The sequence below is a fragment of the Macaca fascicularis genome, chromosome 4 (assembly GCF_037993035.2).
Source record: "Macaca fascicularis isolate 582-1 chromosome 4, T2T-MFA8v1.1".
Taxonomy (NCBI): domain Eukaryota; kingdom Metazoa; phylum Chordata; class Mammalia; order Primates; family Cercopithecidae; genus Macaca; species Macaca fascicularis.
This window is the reverse complement of record NC_088378.1, coordinates 11782256-11808564: the sequence shown is the minus strand read 5'-3', so window position 1 is coordinate 11808564 and position 26309 is coordinate 11782256. Positions and strand designations below refer to the sequence as shown.

The 26309-nt window shown below is 42.5% G+C and overlaps 1 protein-coding gene across 4 annotated transcripts in view; it reads left to right on the top strand.

The window, feature by feature from the left end:
* FNDC1 (fibronectin type III domain containing 1) overlaps positions 1 to 26309 on the top strand; it is a 102675-nt gene that overhangs the window by 9055 nt on the left and 67311 nt on the right. For 2 of the 4 annotated variants that reach the window (XM_005551521.5, XM_045391695.3), the window contains exons 2-4: positions 18699 to 18893; positions 21242 to 21328; positions 21760 to 21828. The exons of the other annotated variants lie outside the window; for them this stretch is intronic. In XM_005551521.5, coding sequence (XP_005551578.3) covers positions 18699 to 18893; positions 21242 to 21328; positions 21760 to 21828 — 351 coding nt within the window. The remainder of the gene's footprint in view (positions 1 to 18698; positions 18894 to 21241; positions 21329 to 21759; positions 21829 to 26309) is intronic. 4 annotated transcript variants of the gene reach the window in all.

Genomic DNA, 26309 nt, shown 5'->3' with positions numbered 1-26309 from the left:
AGTCTCCCTCTCTGTTGTTTAGGTTGACAGCAGCAAGGTGGACGTACCATGTACCCTCCACCCAGTTTCCCCTAAAGGTGGCATTTGCGTAGCTGCAGTGCCACATCCCAGCCAGGACAGTGAAGACGCAGGAGAGTTTTGTGAGAAGGCCCTGGTGCTTCCTCATGTAGCCACATTTACCTTCCTTCCTCCCATCCACCCCAGACACAAATCTGTTCTCCCATTTTATAATTTTGTCATTTTAAGAATGTCATATAAATGCAGTTCTACAGCATGTCACCTTTTGAGATTGGCCAAAGCCTATTTTTAAAAGTATTGTGCCCATTCGGCTTGTGATCCCTGCAGTTAGCTTGCAAGTGTTTTGTGTGTGTGTGTGTGTGTGTGTAAATGGAGAAATCATGGCATGCAATTTGGCATCTCAGGCAAGTGTGGTTACCACCCTGGTCCAAGCCATATTACCTGGATTTTTGCAGTGACCTCTCCATAGTCACGCTGCTCCTGTCTTCTCCCACAACACTCCAATCTCAGGACAGCAGCTGCAGTGATTCTCATGATGCACAATGTCACAGAACCTTCCAATAGCTCCCCGACTCCCTCGGGGATACACACCAGAGTCCCAACAAGTTTTCCAGACTGTGCATGATCCTTTCCATACCACGCCCTCCCTCGCCGTCTACCATCTGCTTTGGCCCCTGGCCTCCTGGCTGGTCCTGCAATGTACGAGGCCCCTTCCAGCCTCAGAGCTTTTGAACTGGCCGTTCCCTTTGCCTGAGCAACCTTCCATGAACATCAGTGGGTTGATGGCCGGGGGCAGTGGTTCATGTCTGTAATCCCAGCATTTTGAGAGGCCAAGGAGGGCAGATCACCCACCTGAGGTCAGGAGTTTGAGACCAGCCTGGCCAACATGGTGAAACCCTGTCTCTACTAAAAACACAAAAATTAGCCAGGCGTGGTGGCAGATGCCTGTAGTCCCAGCTACTCAGGAGGCTGAGGCAGGAGAATCGCTTGAACTCAGGAGGTGGAGGCTGCAGTGAGCCAAGATTGGGTGACAGAGTGAGACACTGTCTCAAACAAAAACAAAAACAAAACAATCTATGGGTTGATGCCTCACCCTCTTCAGGTTCTTTGTGCAACATCTTCTCAAGAGGCCTTCTGGACTTCTCCCTGTCTTTAACAGGGTAATTTTATCCTTACCCCCAGCATATCTTATCACTGCCTTATTTTGATCCATGCCCTCATCAACACCTGGCATTTCATATATTTTAGTGGCTTATTTGATACTTGACTGTCTTCCTTTGCTGAAATGTAAGCTCCATGAGGGCAGGACATTTTGTTGGTTTTATTCCCTGCTATAGGCTCCTTGTCTAGAATGCTGCCCGCAAATAGCAGAGGCTCAGTGACTACTTACTAAATGACTGGATGTGCTTTCTTCGGTATTAGTTACATGTGATATATCTAAATATATTTATGTATGTTGACTGGCCTCCAGCAGAATAAGGGAGTGGTGCTGAGTGTGGGACAGTGCCCTGCTTCCCTCCCACCCTAACTGTGTGGTGTCAGCATATGCATTAGTGAGAGAGTTGCTTTGTGTTGGAAGTCCATTTTCAGTTGGAGAGAAGATTGTATTTACACAGTATGTGAGTGTCCTAGGGCTGCTGTAATAAAGTACCACAAACTGAGTGGCTTTAAACAGCAGAAATATATTATCTTGCAGCTCTGGAGCTGGGAGTCTGGAATCTGTACGGCCGGTCATGCTCTCTTGGAAGGCCTTGGGAGAGAGCCTTTCCTTGCTTCTTCCTAGCTTCTTGTGGTTTCCTTGGCTGTTAGACACACCAGTCCAACTTCTGCGTCCACATCATATGGCATTCTCCCTGCGTCTTCTCTTATAAAGACACTGGTCATATGGGATTAGATTTGGCCATCTTAACTCTGTAAGACCGTATTTCCAAAATTTCCCAATAAGGTTGCATTCACAAATACCAGGGGTTAGAATTTCAATATATTTTTGGAAGGGATACAATTTAATTCATAACGTATGCTGTGCTTACTCACGTGATTCCTTTTCTTTTTTTAATTTTTAATTTTAATTTTAAGTTCCAGGGTACATGTGCAGGATATGCAGGTTTGTTACATAGGCAAATGTGTGCCACGGTGGTTTGCAGCACCTGTCAACTCATCACCTAGGTATTAAGCCTGGCATGCATTAGTTATTTTTCCTGATGCTCTGCCCCAACCCCCTGTCCTCCCCTGACAGGCCCCAGTGTGTGCTGTTCCCCTCTTTGTGTCCATGTATTCTCATTGCTCAGCTCCTACTTATAAATGAGAACATGTGGTGTTTCGTTTTCTGTTCCTGTATTAGTTTGCTGAGGATAATGGCTTGCAGCATCATCCATGTCCCTGCAAAGGACATGATCTCATTCCTTCTTATGGCTGCATAGTATTCCATGGTGTATATGTCCCACATTTTTAAAATCCAGTCTATCGTTGATGGCCATTTGGGTTGATTTCATCTCTGCTATTGTGAATAGTGCTGCAATGGACATACGTGTGCATGTATCTTTATAACAGAATTATTTATATTTTTTGGGGTATAGACCCGGTAATGGGGTTGCTGGGTCAAATGGTATTTCCAGTTTTAAATCTTTGAGGAATCACCACACTGTCTTCCACGATGGTTGAACTAATTTACATTCCCATCAACAGTAAAAACGTTCCTATTTCTCCACAACCTCGACAGCATCTGTTATTTCTTGACTTCTTAATAATCGCCATTCTGACTGGCGTGAGGTGGTATCTCGTTGTGGTTTTGATTTACATTCCTTTAATGATCAATGATGATTCCTTTTCAGTAGGCAAAAGAGTTTATCAGCTTCCAGCACTGGGCCGTAGCCCAGATGAGGAAGGGATAAGCCGCTGAGATGCATTGTGTGCTGAACTGTCAACCTGGAGTTCCAAAGACCTATGGACATTCAAGTGGTCTTAATTATTTTAGGTCCTTCACTGATAGATTAAATAATAAGTAATTAACTCATATCTTCTGTGGGCAGGGCACTGTGCTAGGCTCTGGGGTTACAAAGATTTAGTAATAAAGAAGTTGGAATTGCTGTGACCATAAATGACAACCAAATACAATAAATGTAGTAATATAGGATCATCTTGGACTTTCTAATCAACTTCTACTTGCCAGATGTAGTGTTTTTACATTGAAGCATATAGAATTGTAAGATCAGGAAGAAGAACCACCAACTTTGTCTGAGGACTTTGCCTGGTGGGCACACTTCGGTGCTGACTCAATCTGAAACTCAAAAAATCAGTACATTTTTCTCCTTTTCTGTAAAATTTTGGATGTGCCTTTCTCTTTTTTTCTGTCTAGATTGTGTTTTCTAGTTGAGACTTCCAGGTCATGAGATGAGGGCAGCCTTGTTCTACCACAGACAGTCTATGGGCCACAGATCTGACAACCTTCTTGATGCTATGGAAAACCACCACGTTCTCTTTTCCTGTAACATGTGCCCTGGCTCCAGTCTGTTTGTTAATACCACTTTCCACCCCACCCAACAATTTCCTTCTACTGCTTTCTGATAGACTGGGAGAACTGAAGCGTCTTGTTTTGGCTAATAATTCTCAGAATCCATATATGTACCTGCTGATATTCAAACAAACCACACCCAAAGGATGTGAGGCCTTGGGGTGATCTTATTTTCACAGCTGCATCATGACTGTACTTTCAATGCTAGCACCTAGGGAGGATGAGGTTCAGGAGACGAACACTAGATGTCATCTGAGCAAATTGTGTGTCCATGTTAACAAGCATGCAGACTCTGACTTGGGGTCCTTGGGATGAGTTCCATGGGGTCCACTGGCACTCTAAAATTGTAATGTAGTTTCATTACAGGAAACAATTCTCAGCATTTAGAGGGGTCACAGATAGTCTGGGTCACAACCATAGGGAGGGATTGACTACGTGTCCTCTTGGAATTCAAGCCCTAGAAAGCAGTGAGTGACCCAGGGCTCCCACACATGGGGGAAATCTCTAGTAAAAGCGCTCGTTGAATTCCATTAATGCCATACTCTGTTCTCTGATTATCCTAGCTTTGGGAGGACTTCCTTTCCCCTGGGCCCTGATAATGTTTCTTGTTAGTGGCACTCAGCTGATAGTAAATGTCTAATAGATACCCTCATCTTTTATGTGCCAATGTAGTGCTTCCTTCAGTAGACTGAAGCCCATTGCCTTTCTTACATATCTCCAAATTAATTCACTTGTATTCCCAGGGGAGTGGCTTGCTTAGTAACGCTATGTCACCCAATTGAATAGCATATTCAAAGATGTTTACTTTTGAAGGTAGGGAAATGTGTTGGAATTTGACTGGGTCTGTCCAGTCATGGAAATCACTGAAGACATTTTGGATTTACAATCAATAGGCAGATGGAAGAGGAGAAGTTGAATCAGATTATCTAAGTTTTCTTTCAACTGTCAAGATTTTAAAATTCCAATTAAAAGTGTATTTTCCAAGATGGAAGGAAATGAGGACCCAATGCTCCCTCTGCTGTGTGCGGAGGGAGAATTGGCCAAGAGCTGAGATACTGGGAATCAGGCTGGGTCATTTTGTATTGGGTTGTGATTGGGGATATCAGGTGTTCTGTGGCATTTATTCCTCATATTGACATTATCTCACATATGTGGAGTGTTTTATGATTTTCTTTCATATTTTATTCTTGCATCAATCCTATGAGGTAGGTGGGATTAGCTCCATTCATAGAAAATGGACTAAATTTGATATTTATAGAGAGAAACTTGAGTGGCATATTTGCTTTCTTTGGGGGCCTTGAATGGTGGTGGACACTCTCCTTCAAGAGGAGAAAAATGGACTGTTTCCACCCTTGACCTGACTTGACACTGATGGACATCCCCTTCTTCCTGAAAATCTCTCCTGCTTCTGTGATGCAACTTTTTTTTCTGGATCTCCTATCACTAAAATTTCAGATTTAAACTGTCATCCCTCAGACCTCTGTGTTCTTTGGGTGGAGATGTTGAGTAGACAGTTGGACACACTGGAGCTCAGAGGAGAAGCCAGGGCTGGAGTTGGGAATTCAGGAGCCTTCCACATGTGGATGGTCTTTGCAGTCATAGCACCAGGTGTGCTACATGGGTAGAGAAGGAAGGAGTGGAGTAGAGAAGTGGGAAAGCCAGAGCTGGGCTGTGCAGTGCTCTACTATTTAGAGTTCTGGCAGAGGAGGAGGAGCTGGCAAAGGAGACCAAGACGGGGTGGTCAACGAAGTGGAAGAGAAACCAGGGAGTGTGGTGTCCTAGAAGCTGGTCTAATGGTCAGGGAGGACCCGAGAAGAGGTGCTTCTAGGAGGAGACACTCACTGTTGTTGGACATAGGGTAAGCTGAGGAGCAAGAGATGAAGACTTGGCAGCATGGAATCCTGACATTCACAAGATCTCATTCAGGGCACAAGTTCATGTGTCTTTATGAATTCAGGTGCCACCATTGGCTTTCAGTTTTATATCTTTGGTTCTGATTTATCTCCACGTTTAAACTTACTGCTTTTAATTACAGTTACAGCTGAGAGGGAACAAAGTATAGTAGAAAGAGCATGGTCCATAGTTTCGGATAGGTCTGAGCTCAACTGTCACTTACTAGATGTGTGCCCTTGGGCAAATCACTTAACTCTCTGCGACTCAGTTTCCTTATTTATAAAAATGCAAATACCAGAGTGCAGTGCACAGGCTTGAAATGGGGATCAAAGAGAAAATAGTTATGATAACACAGCTCATTTTAAATCACTTCTGTATTGCCAGCTCCTTGCTTAGAATCTGACACATAGTAGGCACTCAGTAAATATCTGTTCCATAAATGAATGAAATGCCTGGCACTAAGTAGGTGGTCAGCAAATGCTCCTTTCCTTTCTTTTTTACTTCCTTAAATATTTTTTGCTATATTACAAGTAGATCCAAAACTTAAACTCTTAGCTTATTAGGTGTGTAGTATATTTTCCCCTCTTTGTTGATAATTTACCTATGCCCATTCATAATCATTAAATGAGTTATAATTATCTGTAATGTTTTAAAAATGGCTCATTAGCAAGTGGGGTTGTCACTGGGTCTATGTGGTAGTTCGCTCCTGGTCATGTCTGTCTCATTCACTCTGTTTCAAACCTACCCCTCCAGAACCTTTGCTTGGCCTCTCTTCTAAGGGTGTTTTTCAGGGAGCTTTCTGAGTAATATGAGTGGCGATTTTGGGTACAGTAATGTCCAAGTGTTTAGCATAGTTAGACAATGACTTTCACATTTTGGGAGAAGGAATAAATTTTCAGGGAGTGTTTTTTGGTCTGGCATGCCAAGCAGTTTATAGTAGGCTGAGACTAGCTGGACTAGCAAACAATGGTCATTCTTTAAGAAACTATTTCTTGGTTACAAATTGAATTTGAAGAATGTGCGAAAAAATTCCACAAAAACCTGCAAAGTACTGGCTTCTAGTTGGGTCTCTGACGCCTGCCAACAGAAGGCATGAGTCCTTCCCAACTATAGGCATTTGCTCTTTAGGGCTGGTTTTTTCTTATGATTGTTATAAATACAAGTATCTATGGAATTCCTCCAGTTCAGTTTCCCCAAACCATTCTGGAAAGCTGGTGGTTTATGTGGAGGGTGGGGGGGAATCTTGTTTTCTCTCTGAAACAGTAGCTTTTGCTTACACTGGATCCTAAACAAAATGGCCAAGAACTTTAAAACCTCAAATCCTAATGATTGAATTCAGCCAGATCTGATGGTGAAATTCAGTCTGATTTATGGCTGCATCACTTTCTGGGCAGATGTAATTACTCAAGTCAATGGCCTACTGACAAATAAGCATTGAAATTGTCAAAATTAAATTCCCAGAGGGGATCCCTTAAAAATAACAAACAGAAAGTAATGAAAATTAAACCAAAGCAGCTCTCATTTAAAAATCAGGAAATGATTTGATTCTACAAATCCAGAAGTGATGTTAGGTAGCAGTGGATTGGGCTGCTGACAACATGATATCTGACTACCAGTGGCTAAACAAGTAAGAGAATTGTTTATCTCATTCACCAGTAAACTTGGGAGCAGAGAGACCAGGACTGTCCCATGGTTTAACAAGGTTGTGGACACATAGCCTTGTTCCATTTTCCACTTTGCTGTCATCATTCTCAAGATTGTCACTCCATGTTTTAAGTTGGCAGCTGCATCACCAGGTATCATGTTGACATCCCAAGGGGAAACAAAGGAGGAAGGTACAAAAGGCCACTAGCCCATAACAGCCAAACCTAACCCCTTTAAAATGCTTTCTTAGAAATGGCAGGACTAACTTCCTTATGTCTGCCATTGGCTAGAGTTGATCATGTGACCATTCTAGCTGCAAGGGAAGCTGAAATGTCATGGCTGAATGTTTATTATTCCAGCCTTTGTAGTAGAAGGCAAGGGAGAAAGAAGCTGGGAATAGCTTTTGGGTAGCCAATTCATAGTGTCTACAGTGGTGGTTTCTGAATTTAATGCAATCTGCTAGACTGTAATATATTAGTTGGGAAACTGGACTTGAATGCGACTAATAAAAATCCAGCTTAAAATGTCTCAGAAACATCTTGAGGGATAAGGGAGATTTATTTTAAGAATATTCTCTGGGCAAATTACAGTCAGTTCCTGTTGGCTTGAGAGTTTGATTTTAGTTTTGCTGCTTGCAGTTTATTTTGAAACAGAATTTCTTCATGCTTCATTTTATTGCTCCATTTTTGTATTTTTCTGCTTTGTACATCTTTTCCAAGTTGGTGGGCGGTGGGGAAGGAGGGAGTAAAGTAGGAAGATAATGAAAGGGAATAATGAAAGATAAACTATATTAATGAATATTCTTTCTCTTTGCTCCATTTCCCCTGAAATGCAAATAAACAAACAATCTAGAATCTAACACATTCTAGGCAAACTTTGTCCATAAGGAGCCGTTAACCCTTGAAATAATGAGAGTACTTCCAAATGAAAGGCTTAGTTTGCCAGCATTGTGCAGTGGTGCAGGCGAACTTGGCTGGAGGTTGGGAGCCAATTCCTGAGGTCCCTAGAGGCAAAAGCGAACTGCCCAGGCAGCATGGAAGCTCTTTCCATGGGACCTTTTCATGTGAGGCAGCATGCCTGGCAGTCGCCTGCATGACAAGCTTACATGCAGCCCCCAGGCAGACCCCAGAGACACAGGGGTCTCTGGCACAGGATGCAGTTTACTGAAGCCCAGGTGTGAGGATCACCCTGACATGCAACCACTTGAAGCTCACAAGAGGTGGAAAGCACTTGCACAGAAACAAGTGGAGTTGGTGGTGGTGCTGACAGTCTGGAGGGGATAGAAATGAATCTGACAAATGCCATTTAAAGATTGGCCAGTGGTTCGCCTTTGGAGATTTGGATGGCTTCACCATTTGGCTTCTTTGAGATGATGAAGAAAAAATGTGATTCACAACTGTATTCAGTGACTATCCAGTGTACCCTTATAAGCACATTGGCATACATGCGTGAAAATTTGGCCTTTTCATCTGAATAAAATGGTGCGTTGTTATCAAAATGCTGGAAGAACAGCTGGTGATAACCACGGGGAATTTAGGTGGGGCTGCGATGGCTGGAGAGGTGAGCCCAGGGGTGCAGCTGGCTTTTCTGCTCAGGAGTGAGCATTAGCTGCAACCAGTAATGGGGACCTGCAGCCTAGGGCAGCGCTCCTCACTCCATCAGTGTCCACCCTCCCTAGGTGAACATAACAGGGCGCTTTGGGGCCTGGAGTAGAATCCAGTAAGTTAGAGTTTCATGGGGAAATGGATTGGAGAGTGAGGAATGTGAACCAGGAATAGTCTGTGGGGCATGATCTGCTTCCATGGCTGTCCTCCACCTCCCATGGGACCTGGGACACCTGCTTGCCTTGATGTTCCTCTTTGACCTGACAAAGCACAGTGTGGTGTCAGAGGTTTTGTTTGTAAAGCTCTTTCCGTTCCCTGGTGTGTTTTATAATAAGTTCAGACTCTGAAGAGCTAGGGTGTGATTTTATTTTTTGTACAGTTATCCTTAAAGAACCCAATGCCAACTGTGGAAAACACTTTTATTGAACCCCATGCATATTGAGAAATGTCAGAAGGGAGCCCAGGTGGTTATTTTCATACCCAGACAGTGTCTACCCAACAGCAGCCTCCTTGGGGAAAATTCAATCCACCATCTGCAAATTTTACTAGTATTAGTTTTACATCACAGAGCCACAAAACAACCTGGACTTCCAGGGCTTTTTTCTGGGTGGGGGGCTGGGTCATAAATATTTGGAAATATAATTCCAACATCCATTTGAAAAAATATTTAAAATTTGGTCAGTCATTTGAGTCGTTCCGGTGTTCTGCCTATGTGTTGTCAACCATCTGATGTTTCTGAATTTCTGAATATTTCTGTGCTATCTGGTATCGTATGAATAATAGCTGAATTTTTCCACATTTCCTCTGAATCCTAGTCTCTATGTCATATATCACATTGATTCCTACCTCCAAGCTATACTGCTATTGTAGTACATCCTAACCTTTTCTGGCTGATTATCTGTTGACTTTTTGGTCCAAGATGTGTGGTTACACTGAGATCTGTGTTTTCTTCATTTCAGAGTCTGGGAAGTATTTGGTGGTTTCCAATGGAAAGTAAAACTTGAACTTCAAACAAAGATGAAGTAGGGAGACTTACGTAAGCACGAAGGGTTTGTTGCATTAAAGAGCAATCTTTGGTATACTTAAGAAATAATTTCAGCATTTTTGGGGTTTTATGGGACCAGTGTATTTCCAAAGCCCTTAACATTCCTTTGGGAGTTTCTTTGTAACTTAGGCTGTCCTCATTGGCTTCTCAGCATTTGCTGCAGGTTGGGTGGGCTGCCATGAATGTTTCACTAGGAATGGCAGTCGTACCAGGTGGTGTCTGCCTCAATTTCTTTGAGTGTGTCCAAATACACTGGCTGTGGGAGTAGCTTCAAAAATGATAATTTTTACTTTTTTTTTTTTTTTTTTTTTTTTTTAAGATGGAGTCTCATTCTGTCATCCAGGCTGGAGTGCAGTGGCGAAATCTCAGCTCACTGCAACCTCCACCTCCCAGGTTCAAGCGATTCTCCCGCCTCAGCCTCCTGAATTGCTGGGATTACAGGTGCCCACCACCATGCCTGCCAGACTAATTTTTGTATTTTTAGTAGAGACAGGGTTTCTCCATGTTGGCCGGGTTGGTCTTGAACTCCTGACCTCAGGTGATCCACCTGCCTCAGCCTCCCCAAGTGCTGAGATTATAGGCATGAGCTGCTGCATCTGACCAATTTTTACTTTCATAGAAGATCTTGATTAATAATGTCCTAGCCCATTGAGGTCTGTCTACGGATGGCAGAAACCCAACTTGAGCTCATTTAAATTCCAGAATTCATTGGTTCTTGGAGCTATACCATGGGATGGGCAGGGGGCCAGTTGGCCTTTGGGATGCCTAGAACTAGGGCTTTCAGCATCATTGGAACTCTGTCCTCAACTCTGGTCTCTTCTCAATGTGACAGCAAGAGGTGGTCATCAGCAGTGCCAGGATTCTTCCTCCACAGCCTCATGAGCAGAAAGTACTGGCCACATTTCCGGTCCAGCTCCAGTTAGAACAATTCCTGGGACGTTCCCTGGGCAGTTTGGGGTCACTCGTCCATTACCAGAATAATTAGGGGAGCTTTACTGGATAGACAGAAATAATGTGTATTCTTTCCACCATACGGTGTGGATTGGCTTCCTTATAGAGATTTTGTGGGGGACTCTAAGTATTTAGGCAAGCAGGAGGCTTTGGATTCACTTATTTTTACTTTAGGGAACCCTGAAGAAACAGCACCAATTTCAGTCAATGATGGCAGAGGCCACAGTTGCTGAGGGAACTCTCACCCCTTCTGGGCATTGGAAAGACTCGTCCCTGGCTGAGGCTGAATAGTATAAGAAGTAAAGGAGAAAAGCTATTTGGACTTTAATTTCTTTTGGTTTTGAGCTATAAGACAAAGAAAGCACTACGTTTGGAATTTTGTGATGGGACGGATTTCCGTGAAAATCCGGGTGTTCTTACATTGCTTGTATTGTGTTATGAGCAGATTATCATGCCTGTCATCTCATTCCTGGGACTGTGCTGGGCTATTTTGGATGGCACAAGCTGGGCAAAATTTGGCATTGGAAAAGGACAAGACAGCAGTAAATTTTCAGCCTAGAGGTCAGCTTGACTTTGGAGTTGGCTAAAGAATGAGTTTTACTCATGTCAAAGCCTTCTGGGGTCCTGATGGGGGCAGTACTCCCATCTTTAACCCCAGGAAGATACATGGCAGGTCACTGATGAATCCAGGGCATCTCCTGAAGGTGGAGCGAGGTCGTCTTCATCCTCATCCTGAGGGGCAGCCACAGCTTGACCACAGGTTGACCGTTGCACCCAGTGGGGTCAGGGACAACCAGCTGGGGATGTTCAGGGGGCTTCCAAGGAGAGGAGCTGTGGTACTGAAGAGCACAACAGAGGACGTTTCTGGTCTGTGCCCTGTCCTGCAATCCACGGTGCAGCCAAAAGCGATTGGGAGGAGTACAGCCTGGTTGGCCTTCTTTCTTAACCTGGTGGCGTGAATGGATTAGAAGCCACAGGCATGAGTGTCTCCTCTCAGGTCTGCCTTCCTAAGGACGTGGCTCCACTCCCACGTCCCTGTGGGAGTTCATGGGGTGAGGTCTAGGCCGGTTGCTCTCTGTCCACACCTGGGAAGCTGTGTGCTGAGTAGTCTGCCCTGCAGGCTCCCGCTAGGTCCTCTGATGGTCCAGAGCTGGAGTAGGGAAGACCATGAGGTAGGAATCACAATGGTGGCCACACGTTAGCGTCCACATTCTCCAGCTCAGCTTTGTCAGCAATAAACCTGATAATTTGCTTTCTGACTCTTTTATCTGTTTGTTCAATTTTGTTTTGAACTCAAATGTTCATCATGAGCACTTTTGTGCCCCATGCTTCAAGTTCGGAAACGGGTGCTTCATACATTTAGCCTGGGGAAATGAAACCAAAATGTAATTTGTTATTGAACAGCACACGAGAAATATATAGGCCCTTTTATTTCTTGGTCAAATGTATTCCATTTGGTATTTGTATCATTTCATTCTCACGCTGCTGTAAAGAACTACCTGAGACTCGGGAATTTATGAAGAAAAGATTTAGTTGACTCACGGTTCTGCAGGCTGTACAGGAAGCAAGGCTGGGAGGCCTCAGGAAACTTACAATATTGGCGGAAAGTGAAGGGGAAGCAAGCATGTCTTTACGATGGTGGAGCAAGGGGGAGAGAGAGTGAAGGGGGAGCTGCCACACACTTTCAAATAACCAGATATTGTGAGACTCTGTCATGGGACAGCACTGGGGGATGGTGCTAAACCATGAGAAACCACTCGATGATCTCATCACCCCCCCCACCTCCAACACTCAGGATCGCAATTCGACATGAGATTTGGGTGGGGACACAGAGCCAAACCACATCACTGTAAGAGATGGGTCCTAGGAATCCATGAATTGTCTAAGTACAGTGGGACCAGGAGTTTTGAGATCCAAAGAGAACGCAAATCTATTTTTTGAAGACTTGATTTGCAAACAAAATCAAATGGATTTTTAGTTACTTGAATAATTTTCTCCAGGGAATACTTGGTAGAAAAATCAAAGGAGAAATAGCATTTGTTTTTCTTGCAACTGTGCCGTCACTCATTGTCTCAGAAAATATTTGGTTTTACCTATTCAACATTTTATTAGTGGATATTTTTTAACCTCAGCTGTGTATTTTAATTATGTGAGTGGTAAGCTCTGTTTCAGTGCAATCACAGAATTTAAAAATGTAAGCATGTTTATCAGTTGCTGTTTTGTTTCTAAATAGTAGACTGTAAATCAAACTTAAAGTATTCATTTATTCCCCTAAAATTTATTGAATGCTGACTCTGAGCCAACACTTTCAGTGCTGTAGCACATTTGGCTAAAATCAGTAAGTTAAAATGGAGCATATTCAGAGGAATTGTGCCTGATAGAAGATAGTTTTATTCTTTGTTTCTCCCTGGATTAGTCGTGCTTTTTTTTTTTTTTTTGACAGGGTCTCACTCTGTCACCCAGGCTGAGGTGCAGGGGTACAATGATAAATCATAGCTCACTGCATCCTGTCCTCCCAGGCTCAAGCAATACTCCCACCTCAGCCTCCCATGTAGCTGGGACTATAGGTGCATGACCCCATGTCCAGCTAATTTTTTTGTATTTTTTTAATGTATGGAAATGAGGTTTCACCATGCTGCTCAGACTGGTCTCAAACTCCTCGGCTCAGGTGATCCACCTGCTGCAGCCTCCCAAAGTGCTGGGATTACCTACGTGAGCCACCACGCCCAGACATGTCATGCTCTTATAACCACCCCTACCCCCACCTCTGAAATCTACCATCCATTCGTCTTTTTCCTTTTACCTACCTTAAGAACTTAATGAAGTAACTATATGTCATTAAAAAATTGAAACAAAACCAAGACCAAAAGCAACACTTTTAATCCAGAAAGATTCAGTTACTATTTCAAATCACAGTTTTCTCAGCATGATTTCTCTACGAATTGTGTCATTATGGCATTATTTTTACCATTGATTCACTTTTTTCATTGATTCTGAACCTTCCTTCTCTTTATTCTGAGAAATAGTGCTTGACAGAGTTTCCTTGAGAGGAAGCATGTTTATTTTCCTCCACTATGGATATGCCTGGACACTGAAGGATGACGCTGAATATCTAATTCAGGTGCTTGAACAGGTGGTGGTGTCTGAACCAAGATTTTGAATAATTGGATATTGAATTTCATTCTGAATGTGTTCAGTTTGAAACTCATATTGGACCATATAGACAGTAGGGGAATATTGGTCTGGAATGTTTAGGCCAGAAATAGACATGCAGAGGTCAACAGTTCTGCTGGTAGTTGGAGCCTGTGTAGCATCCCACAGTCCTCTCCCCGAAGGCTTCCTGGGGTGCGTCTCCCTACTTCTTGGAGCCCAGGACAGCTTTTTCAGAGCCTTCCAGTCTCTCAAGGGAGGGAGGGGAGGTCTGGCAATGTGATGTGATTCCTTGGACAGACCTATACCTGATGCCTTCAGGGTCTGCGATTGCTACAGTTCCTCTCCAGACTTTAGCTTTCATTTTGATTCATAGACTTTCCCCATGGACCCAAATCCACAGAGTCTCTGAATTGAAATTGGACACGAGGAGTTTGTGTGGGTCAATAAATAAAGGATTTCTTCTGGGGTCATGGTAGAGGTCACTGACTGGCTGCCAGTGGACTGAGTCCGGCCAGCTCGTGTGTGTGTGTGTGTGCCCTACATAGTGCTTTTTTTTTTTTTTAATGGAGTTATTCACCAATTAATATACAATTGGGAGTTTTCACACAAAAATCAGGGTTTTTAGCTTCTTAGAAAAAAATCTCAGAATGTCTGACAATGTGGAGCCTGTATACTTTTTGTCTGAATTTCTTTTTGTCAGCAGGAACCTAATGGAATTGTACCTTTAGATGGAGCATATACTCTCCATAGATGTCACTTGCTGGAGGTTCATGGTCCTTGTAGGCGTTTCATGGTCTTCATGACTTACAGGCAAGATTCTTAGAGACCCCGGATTGATCTTGCTGGTCTTATATCTTTTCCTTCAATCATAAACCATTTAAGTGAGCACCAAGTGTGTGAGCAGCACTGAGTGAGGAGGTGAGGAAGGGGCAGGTGAGGTATGGTGCCCTGAAGGGGCAGGTGAGGTGTGGTGCTCCATCCACTATGATTAACAGACCCTGTAGATGTTGGTCAGGTTGGCCCAGGGACCTACCTTTGGACTCAGGCTTAGTTCTGGACTCAGCATGTCAGCAGCTCCAGGGAATCTCTGGAGGCCTATCTGTGCAAGCTGAAGACCCTTCAAGGACAGACATTGCAGAGCCATTGGAATCTTGGACTCTGTCTATCTAAGAGCAGTCATGGATCCATACTTTGACCCTTGAACAAAACTGGCCTCCTTGGGCCCTTTTGGATAAGTCCTGGAGTTGGTGCTAGACCAAAGTAGGAAATCTAGGTGCTGATTGTGCTCTTATTTTTCATTCTCCAGCAAACCAATAAAGGTCACATTCCCCATGGGAGCCACGGCACAGAAGTGTCTAGCCTGGCAATTGCTGGGTATCTGAAAGACAACCAAAATATTATTTTGTCACTCAGTCCCCAGCAAAATATTCTTGAATCTGAATAAAGTTTACTGGTATGAACTGTGGAAGTGATTTTGTTGTGTTATGAAATCTTTGGAGTCATAGCAGGCTCTTACTGGCTTTCTTCTTCTGTCTGGAGCACCTTACCATCTGTCTCCACTCAAAGACAGTCTTGAATGAGGAAGGACACAGACAGGAAATTCTTTTTATTTAACCCAAATCCCTTAGGCTGCAACTTAAGCTCATTTCCTCATTTTGCATCCTGTGAATATGAAAAAAACATCTTGTCATGGCCCTACCTGTCATGCATGGATTGTGAAGTTACCTCCCAATGTTCCCTCTGTTGGACTATATGATTCCTGTTGAATTGATGTTTCGGTTTGTCCTTTTTCTTTAGAGACCCAGTGCAGGGGATAGATAGCTTTAAAGAATGTATCCAGTATCATCTTCATTAGATGAGAATACTGTAAATGATTACAAAGATTCTGTGATTCATTTGTCCAGCAGAGAGGATGGTCTGTTTCAAGTTTCTAAGAACACTTAAAAATAAATAAGGACTCACTTTGTCATATTTCATCTTTATGCTACCAGAGTGCTGATTCCACAACACAGAACTCAGAATGCAACCAACAGAGCCCGAAGCTACATTCACACTCCTTATAGCTTTATTTCACGTTGAAGGGCTGCACTCATGAGACCTTCAAGATGATAATCAGGAACAGAACAAACTGTCATTCTTCTAACCCCAAGGATATGTTTTCTGTCAAGTAATCTAAGCTCATGCCCATTAATTTGCGCTTGCCAGAATGATTATTCCTTAGATGCTGGTTTGATGACTTCAGAGCTGAGGCACTGGGGGTGAGAGGCAGGGCTGGAATGATGGGTGGGATTGCTTTTTATCTGGGCCTCCTGTTTGTCTTTTTGTCCAGTTCTCTCTGAGTTAGGCATGGACAAGTTAGGCATGAAGCACCAAAAATGACATCAATTTTAATATCAAAGTCCATGGGAATCCAGGAAATGAAAATATCTTATCAGGTGGTGTTTTGTTTAACTGACCCAGTTGGTGTGTGGTGCGCTGGGTGGGAGGAAGAGGTCATGATATTTGGCCTAAGGCATTTTGAGAACCTTAAGTTCAGAATTGATCTTATAAGGAGATTGACAATAAGGTTGCCTGTAAGATTTGGTTTCAGGGTCCCCAAAATGCCTTTATGTTAAAAAAAACAACCTTCATTAGGTAACTCTCTAAGGCTTAAATTGTCACTATTAGAAAGTCACTCCTCTGGTTTAAAGTTTTGTCATAAGAGTGCAAATGTCCCTGAGAGAGAACATCACTCACTTATTCCGTTTCTTCCAGAAGAGAGGGGTCGATGAGGACACACAGCACAAGGTGAAGTGATTGTGGTGGGTAGGGAGGAAGAGTGCTCCCAAGAGAGGAAGATGGTGGGGGAAGGTGGGGTGGAGGGTGGTAGGAGTGGTAAACAGCTCTGGAGGTCTTACAGTTTGTTTTAGGATAGTATGTTTCAGTGGATATGGTCATCGATGGCTGATAATAAGAGACCAATTCTGAGGGAGCATGAGCTTCTGGCAGAGCTGGGCTTTGGAGTTGGGCAAAGCCATGTGTGTAGTTGGCTCCGTCCCTGGTGTAGCTGTGTGACTCAGCACAGAAATTACTCTATGCTGTGTCCAAGGATAAATGCAAGGTATCGCAGGGAAGAACAATGAACATATATATAAATTGCTCTTTTCATGTGTCAGTATTAAAAGTAAGTAATGTTCTGGCCTAGGTAGCTGTGTACTGATTGAATCACTGGTGCTGGTAGAAAATGTGACAGTATTTGGGCTTCACAGTTCTCACATTTTAGAATGTCTATTCAAGATCTCACTTTTCTTGAGGGAGATTTGGAATTGAACTGTAAAGAAAAGTGCTATATGTATATTCATTCATTCATTTTCTTCCTTGGGAGAAACGCTCAACCATGAGCTTCCGTTTGTAGTTTTCGGATATCTTGTTTTGCTTCTACACACCTTTTGGTCAGTATGAAATGTTGGATTCCTGGGAATGATTCCTGCTGAAGTTGCTTGTAGGTAAGGAAACGTAAATGAAAATCAGAGAAGAGTAACCACTATTGCTAATTTTAAACACCCAGAAATTGATTCGTGTCTTCATAGTCTTCCCAACTCAAAATTTCCCAGAGAGCATGAGGCTGCCTACCTGTGATTTCTCCCTCACAGGTTTACAGGAACCTGAGCTCTGGAGTTGGGAGGGAATGCTTTGTAGATTTTTATCTGTGTCCACACCTAACATCATGCTTTTGTCTCCAGAATAGACATTCTTTCTCTAATGCTTCAAAATCCTCAAATTCATACTATACTTTCATCCCTTGAATTTCTCTAAGGAATTCTTTCCCTTGCTAATCATTTTACTCCAGAGGCAATGGGCAATTTTGGGGGGAGTGATGTGTGTTAGAATTATCTGTGTTTATTCTGTTCAGAATTTTCATCCAATATTAAAATCACATACTAACTCACATATGTGTCATCACGAAACATGCTCCTTTCCTTTTCTTCTTCCCTGAGACTCCAAATGCGTTTTTCTTAATGTTACTAAGTTTAAAGGTTGTTGGTTTTGTTTTTAGGTTACTTTTTTCTTTCCTGAAGCATGACTCAATAGTCAGTTTCAGTTCCAGGTTTGCCCTAGATTTGTTTGACTGTGTTTGACTGTTGCTTGAATATTTCACATACATTTATATTATGTTGCATTACAATATGGGTTACATAGTGAGTCCAGAGATTTTATTTGACAAAATGTTATGTTTCACTTTAGTAATTTTGAAAATGAAGTGAATTTCTTTGGAACCTCATAAGTCAAGTTAAAAAAGTGATCGTACTTTGTACTAACTTGTTTTTCTTCTGGAACAAAATATGGAAGCATTTAAATTAGATGTATGCTGATAGAACCAGAGTTTTACCACTCCTTTAAGCTGTTGATGATCTTGGTTTGTTTTCTTTGTGGAAATAAATGCTTCTGTTATCTCACTTAGAATACAATGGATATTTTTCTTAATCAGGACTGTTTTATACTGTTCTCTCAGAGGTGTTTAAAGATTGTCCAGCTGCATCACACAACATACTAATAACTTATTTACTATATAAATGCTACTGGAGAATATGGCAAATTACTAATTTGTTATTCTGTCACTAGCAAGACAGTGTAATCCAGCCAGCCAATGCCTAGAGTTTATTTTGATTTGTTTCCCTTTTGGTTTAAATTTACCACCCACAGTTATCCAAAATACGCAAAGGCCTGTGGGTTTGGTATATGTGTTTTGTTGTCATACTGTAATGACTGTACTTAAAGTCTTTCAGATCATACTGATTAAACGTCATTTACTGTTTTCCTAACAATATCAAAGAGGATTAAAAAATTCATTTTCCCAATCTGTTACTGCCATGAGTTGATAGTTGCGCTGTTTACATAGTTGACCACCCACTGAAGCCAAGGCACGTGAAACTGCTGTCCACTAAAATGGGCCTGAAAGTCACGTGGGACCCACCCAAAGATGCTACCAGTAGACCTGTGGAGCATTACAACATTGCCTATGGGAAGTCAATGAAAAGTCTTAAATACATCAAGGTGAATGCGGAGACATACTCCTTCCTTATTGAGGATGTGGGTAAGTGACACTCTGATCTTGTTCCCAGTCAGAATTAACTGTGCACCAACATTCTCAGTTGCATTCTTAGGATGACGGTGAGACAACCCATGGCTGGGTTCAAAGTCCCTTGCAGTTCTTTGGGAATGGAGAGCTGAGTTCTGAGGGGGCTGCTGTTTGACAGCCGGCATTGGGCACCTGGGCTTCCCCATCCGTGCATGTGAACTCAAGTATTCCTGTCTCCAAACTGATGCAGGCAGATGATTTTTAGTTTCTGAATGTGCTTTCAGAAAGTAGATTGATCCTTTTTTCACTTCGTAGAAACTTGACTGCTAGACAATGGAGTGGGCTGATCTAGAGACTTCGAACTTACATGCCATTTTATAATCAGAGATTGGGCAAGTCATATGTCCCTGTAGACGTGGAATACGTTATGCCTAGCCACGTCTGGTTAAAGATGTAACACTTTGCCCTATTTAAATTTGATTTTAACTTGATTCTGGAGGTTTGGAATATTTGAGATCTTGCCTCAATATATTTTGTCTTATAAGTGCAGATGTAGTTGGTTTTGGGCTTAGGCTTCGAGCTGCCTCTGAATCCTCCGTCTTCTACTTTTTGATTCCAGTAACCTAAAGCCCCATTGATTCTTGCACCATGTCATGGCCCAGCGTTAAGATGGATCATAAGGAAAGAACAGAAGTCAGCATTTAGGAAACAGGTCTCCTCTTGTGCCACCTTAGCACTTTGATACTTTAGTGGATCACGGGCTCCTCAGCTTTGGTCCCCTGACCACAGCTGACCACACTTACTCCTTCTCCACCTCCTGCATTTGACATCACGCTTCCTGGGTAACAGAGCAGAACGTGTATAAAAGGGAGATGAAGGAAGACAGACTCCCTTCCTCATGGCTTCAGCTAGATGTCCATTTCCCTTAATCTCTTCCACATCACCTTGGCTTCCCAAGGCCAGCTGTGAGGTTAAATGGAGATTCTATCAGATCAAAGGCATGAGCAATCATATCTGCTTGCTCAAACCTCGGGTTGTCATGATAGCTGCAGAGAAGAAAAACATGTGAAAAGAGAATCACAGAGCTCACTAAAAAACAAATAGTATCTCCCAGACAACTTTCTGATGAGTTAACTCTACGGGTATCAAACACATGTGGATTAAATTTCTTTGAAATACAAACAAGCTCAGAGTAAAGAGAGAAAGTGTCTGGGGAAGCATGATTTTGCATTCTGCCTGACCCCAGGGCATTTCCCAATTAGCCTGGTAGGTCGTGCCAAACCCTGAATGCCACCAGGCCCTGCCACAATGAGAGAGAAGTCACACCAGTCTTGATCTCAGGGAGCATCAGCCAGGCTTCTGTTCATGGGCCTCTGGCTTGAGGACTGAGTGAAGTTTTGTTATAGTAATGCTCCCTACTTTGAGAAATGTCATTGTCATTATGACCTTTGACAGAACTAACCCTCACCTCTCCAGCTCTCATACCCTGAAATACCCACAGACTTTCATCTCTTCAAGGAATTGACACCCCACTTACCTGTCACAAGAGAGTGATTCATTTTCGGGAAACCTAGCACTTACTAGGGTTTTACTTTGCAGAGCTACATGTTCAGGGTGCCCTCCCCTGTAACACGGGTCTTCGTTTCCTCTCCCATCCCATCAACTTTAGGAGCTCAGCCTAAGAGACCTCTGCTATTTGGCCTTGACCCCTAGATGAAAGTCAAAAGGTGAAGCCCAGTTATGTCAAGATAAGCATTTCCAAGACTCCAGGAAATACATATTTTTCTAGCTTTTTGTTGGAATGGTCAAAAACAACGTGCAGACATAGTAAGGGGAACATTTTATTGTGAAAAGGAGAAAATTTAATGAAGCTTTACGTATTGCAGTGAAGGTTTGCCATGTGCTACATTTGATGAGTTACATTGACATTTCTTATTATTTACTGGAGATTTTCATTTGGAGCCTCTAACAGGGAAAGATTATTAGTAGTGACTGACAGTGTATGTTCAAACACCTATTTAGTGGACAAGGAGTTCCTGTTTCCTACATGGATTTCACATTAAAACCCTCAAAAGCTCTTTTTGTTGACTGTTTATGAATCCAGGTTTATTACACACGTATGTACCTGTTATGAAATAAAGTTTATGTTCTTTGGGTCATGTGTTTTTCAGTTGCATGAGAAGAATGTTAGTGATTTTAATTTAAAAAAAGAGAGACATCTATCATTATGCTTGTCACTAAATTTAGATTTTTGTATTTGGTTATAACTGGTATAAGGAAGATGGTTATTCATGGTTAGTGAGTGAAACTGTGTCATTCTTGGAGATCTGAATCGGTGGCTTGATATGAACCGTATGTTTCAGAGCCGGGGGTAGTGTACTTTGTGCTGCTTACTGCAGAAAACCACAGTGGAGTGAGCCGTCCTGTTTACAGAGCTGAAAGCCCACCTGGTAAGTCCTATCTAGAATCAGAGGCTGTAGTGTTGTTACTTAGATTGGGAGCGGCATCCCTTCTTGTTTCTTCCAGTAAATGTAAATTTAGAGTTATTAAATAATTTTTGAACAAGAACTTTTTAGACTTGTCTAGCAAGCTGACAGATTGAAAAGTGGAAGAGACTTACCCTTTCTTTTAAAAGAGTTTTAATGTAGGTTATTAGCATTTCATCCAGACATTTTGAATACTCGCTATAGTAAACCGTGCGTAAAAGACCAAAAATATGTATTGTCCGTAAAGCTGAGGTGTCGAGTCACTAATATGGGCTGAGCAGATCCTTTTGAAGATTGTTGAAAAGATCATTTAGTTATACATTATGGATGCACTGTAATGTGGAAAACCCAACAGTCCTCGTTTCTAACTATCAAGTTGCATTTCCTTAATTTAGGAGGTGAATGGATCGAGATTGATGGTTTTCCCATTAAGGGTCCAGGACCATTTAATGAAACCGTCACAGGTACTACTTGCTCCTTCATGTCAGATTCATGTTTTCACTGAAGCAACGTCTCGCAAGAGAGTTGTGCTTCCGTCACACACATGTGCTCACAAACCTTCACTGAGTTCCCATCGCTAAACTAACACACACGCCACACAGTCTTGGTCAATCTGTTGTGCACCCGATGAACTAGACTGTAACCAGTGTTGCTTACTGTTCACCGTTCTTTCATGTTCTCGTGTGGGGAAGTGTCTGTGTCTATATCTGGGGATATTGTTGCCCTCTTCCCAGGCAAATATGGTGGTTGAGATGGCAGTACTGACCAGATTAGGATATTTATAGCTCTTCTACCTGTGAATCAATGAATGGGGTACCCCCAAAATAGTGGCTTTTATGGGCTAACATGTTGCTTCAAGTCTTGCTTTTTTCTTATGACCTTGGGATATTTTGTGATATGTTAGATGACCTACCTTCCATCTCTGCTCCATATTTGTGTATCTGTTTGTTTTCTCATTTGGATGTTCATGTTGTCTGGTCATATTGTTTTACTTGCTGAGAAAAGTGTTGACATTTCTTATGTGTTTCTTGAATATATTTAATTGATGGTGAAAAAATAATGTAAAATGAACGCAGCTATTTCAGAATGTGGTTGGGTAATATCTCAAAGGCACGGTGGTGAGGAGCTATGTTTTATTTTCATGTGCCATGTGTTTAAATATATCAATCTGGCATTATTGTTGACAGGAAGGTGAGTATGATGAAACCAATGATACTTATCTGCTTTTCAGACCAGATATGATGGTGTAGGTGGTCTTCACAGTGCATGCTATCTGAAAAGAGAGTGGACGAACAAAACAATCAGAAAGGAAAACTGGCTTTTGGGGAGAGGCTAAGTGTTCTTGTTTGAATGACTATGAGGTGTTGCAATGGAAATGGTTTGTAGGTGATTTGAGAAGACAGAATGGAAGTTGGAAGAGGCAAGTAAGAACATGGACTTAGGAGTCATGCTATAGGGCAGAATTTGAAATAGAGAGCCCATGAGTGGTTGAGGATTAGCAGAAAGAAGAGCAGGAGCTCAGGAATCAAAGCATGGAAATACTGACAGTAAAATGGTCAACAAGTTAGTACACCTAGCAAGTGTGCAAAAGAAGAAAAGGTGTTTATTTTCAGAGGTTGTTTACCTCTGAAGACACACACGTAAACAGACACATATAAACCTTTTACTGTTGGATGTTTGTGCCTTGCATTTGTATCTTATATTTTGTGTTTTAAATAAGCGTTTTATTTTTACATCCTTCCTGATAAAGTTTTTTGAATGACAATAGCTTTAGAACAAGTGATTTTCTTGCTTTTTCAGAAGTAATTAATTTCTTATGCCCTCTTTAATAGTGTGTGTGCACACTTGTGTGTGACCTTTCTGAGTAAGCAAGCAGAAATTCTGGGGACCAGGGATCAGACAGCCGTGTTCCAGCTCATTACTGGTTGTATGTATTGTGAGATTATTTAACTTCTGTCTGCAGGAGGCTTTGTAGGCCCTGGTTGCCAACCACTCTGCTATATTACATGATGTTTAATTTGTCATACATGGTGATTTAAAAAGATACCAGAAAAAATTGCTGGCTCAAACCACTTGAAGCATATAATATAAAGCAAAACTTAAAAAAAAATCAGGAATATCTAGAATGCACAGACTAGGTTAAAGTACTTCATAAATTACATTTCATTGTTAATAAAAATAATAATTTTGTGAAATTATCAGTAAGTGATCACCATGTATCTATACCTTTTGATGAGGCTTGGAAAATATGATCTGCTGTTATTCCAAGAAATTGTTAAATATATAATAATCTTGTCAAACAAAAGAAGTCTTCAGAATTCCCTGTCTTCATTCAAAGAGGAATTTGCCTTCAAAAATGCAGACATTAGCATGGGCACCTGGTGTAAGGTCCAAAGGGATTCACCTCAGTGCTTTGACTGATAGGGTCTCACGTCCTTCCTGTGTTTTCTCAGAAACCAGAGGAATAGCCATTTTTAAATTTTATTTTATTTTTATTTATTTATTTTTTTGAGACGGAGTCTCGCTCTGTCGCCCAGGCTGGAGTGCAGTGGCGCCATCTCAGCTCACTGCAAGCTCCGCCTCCCGGGTTCACGCCATTCTCCTGCCTCAGCCTCTGGAGTAGCTGGGACTACAGGCGCCCCCACGCCCGGCTAATTTTTTGTATTTTTTTTTAGTAGAGACGGGGTTTCACCATGTTAGCCAGGATAGTCTCTATCTCCCAACCTCGTGATCCGCCTGCCTTGGCCTCCCATAGTGCTGGGATTACAGGCGTGAGCCACTGCACCAGGCCAGGAATAGCTATTCTTTTAAGCTGCTAGAAACAATGGCTGCAGTTCTGATTCCAGAAGATCTCCTTTTGCAGGCTTACAGCTATCTCAACTGAATTGTCTTTACCTAAAAATAGGACTTTAATTATTTCATTCACTTATTACAGGTGGAGGTCTAGGTGCTAGAGGTACAAGCTAGACAAGGGATCACCTCAGTGAAACTTATATTCTAATAAGAAAGAAAGATAACAAACAAATATGCACAAAATGATGCATATAATCTATTAATTTGCTGGGGCTGCCATAACAAAATGCCACAGGCTGGGTGGCTTAAACAACACAAATTTATTTCTCTTGATGATTGGGTCTAGAAGTCCAAGGTCCTGATGTTGGCAGGTTTGATTTCTCCTGAGGCCTCTATCCTTGGCTTGTAGATGGTCACCTTTTTGCTGTGTCCTCGAATGGCCTTTTCTTTGTAAACATGCATCCTTGGTATCTGTGTGTCCACATTTCCTTTTTATAAGGTCACCAGTCAAATTGGATTAAGGCCCCAGCCTAATGGCCTCATTTTAACTCACCTCTTTGAAGACCCTATTTGTCAATATGGTCACATCTGAGATACTGGGGTTAGGACTTCCAACATATGAATTTGGCAGAGGGGGCACAATGAAACCCGTAACACAATCATAAATTATTTTAAAAATCAACAGTACTGTAATAGAGAATAAGCAGATGGGAGTGAGGGTTTGGGAGCCTAGGAGACCCTGATAAGACAGCGGCACCAAGTTGAAATCGTAAGGGACTGTGAGGGTGAAGCCATGTGGGGAGGAGGAGGAGGACCATACCAGAGAGTCCTGGATGTCGGGCAAGACTTCAGCAATTCCCAGACTGGTCAGTCATCCAAATATGAAACCTCTCGGGACTCAGGAAATGACAGGACCAAGCGAGAATGTGGCGCGAGGGCAGCAGTTTTGGCTCCTCTTGTGTTGCTCATCTCACTTCTCCCAGCCGGAAAGCTTTCTTTGTACTTAATGCAGAATCCCTCTTGCTGGGATGGAAACCTGTACCCTCTTGTTCTGTCCCCAGGGAAGAGATGTCACAAGTCTGTTCATTTACTGGAATACTATTATGTGGCTTTTCTGCAGACTTCTTTTCTGCAAGTTGTTTTGGCTTTTTTCTGTAACTGGATCTGAGTAACCTGGCAGTGCAGAGCCAGGCGCTGGGGGTCAGGACAGGGACACAGACACGTCCCCACTCTGCTACCCGCCAGCCTAGGGCCTCAGCCCAGCTAGTTAGTCAGCTTTGGTCAAACTCTTCATCTGGGAAACAGTGTTAGGTTCTGGTTAAGTTTAGTTCTGAATATGATCATATCTATTTAATCATTTTTAAGGTTTTTCTAAAAATAGAGTCCTCTGTGCTTTTCTCAAGTTTTGGAGCCTACACTAGGCCTAGGACTGAAATAAAAGTCTAATTTCTGCCTCATTTTTCTTTACATTATATAATTCACGATGCTTGCTCATTTTTTTGGACAAATGGTAGGTTGGACTCAAGTTCAGCAGAGAGTCCACAATTACTCCTTGGCCATTTCCAGTTGATGCTGCGTGATACTCACCTGCGGACCAGCCATTCCCTTCCTTATCTTGGTCACCCACTGACTTCCAGATTGCTCCCTAAATCCAGCACCTTCAGGCACTTGGCTCATAGTGGGTCTCTATGCCAGGCATCCATGACAATGACCCATTTGATATTCTCACCTCCTGGCTCTAACTGCCACCTCCCCTCATGGAGTTAAAGTTACTGATAGAGTTGATCCCTTCCAAAATCTAGACTCCTGGAATCCCCATCTGATCACCATCATCTCACTTCCTCAACGCCCTCGCGTCAGAAGCTTCATTTCAGACTGTAGTAGACTTTAGACCTGTAGACCCTTCCCAGCTGCGGGGTCCAGAAGCTCCCATTTCTTCTTTACTTTATCCAGGTCCCATCCTTCCAACCACACTCCACATGCAGGTCTGCCCCCGTCGTTTCAGCGGCCTCACTGCTGGAGTGCTGCCTCTGCCCGTTGCTCCACCAGGACCCCCAGCTTGCTCTGTCTGCCATGCTGATGACTGGGCTTTGTGAAACAGATGAAAAGTTGATCTGATCTGAGTTACAACGGCTTGTCAGAGCTGGTTTTC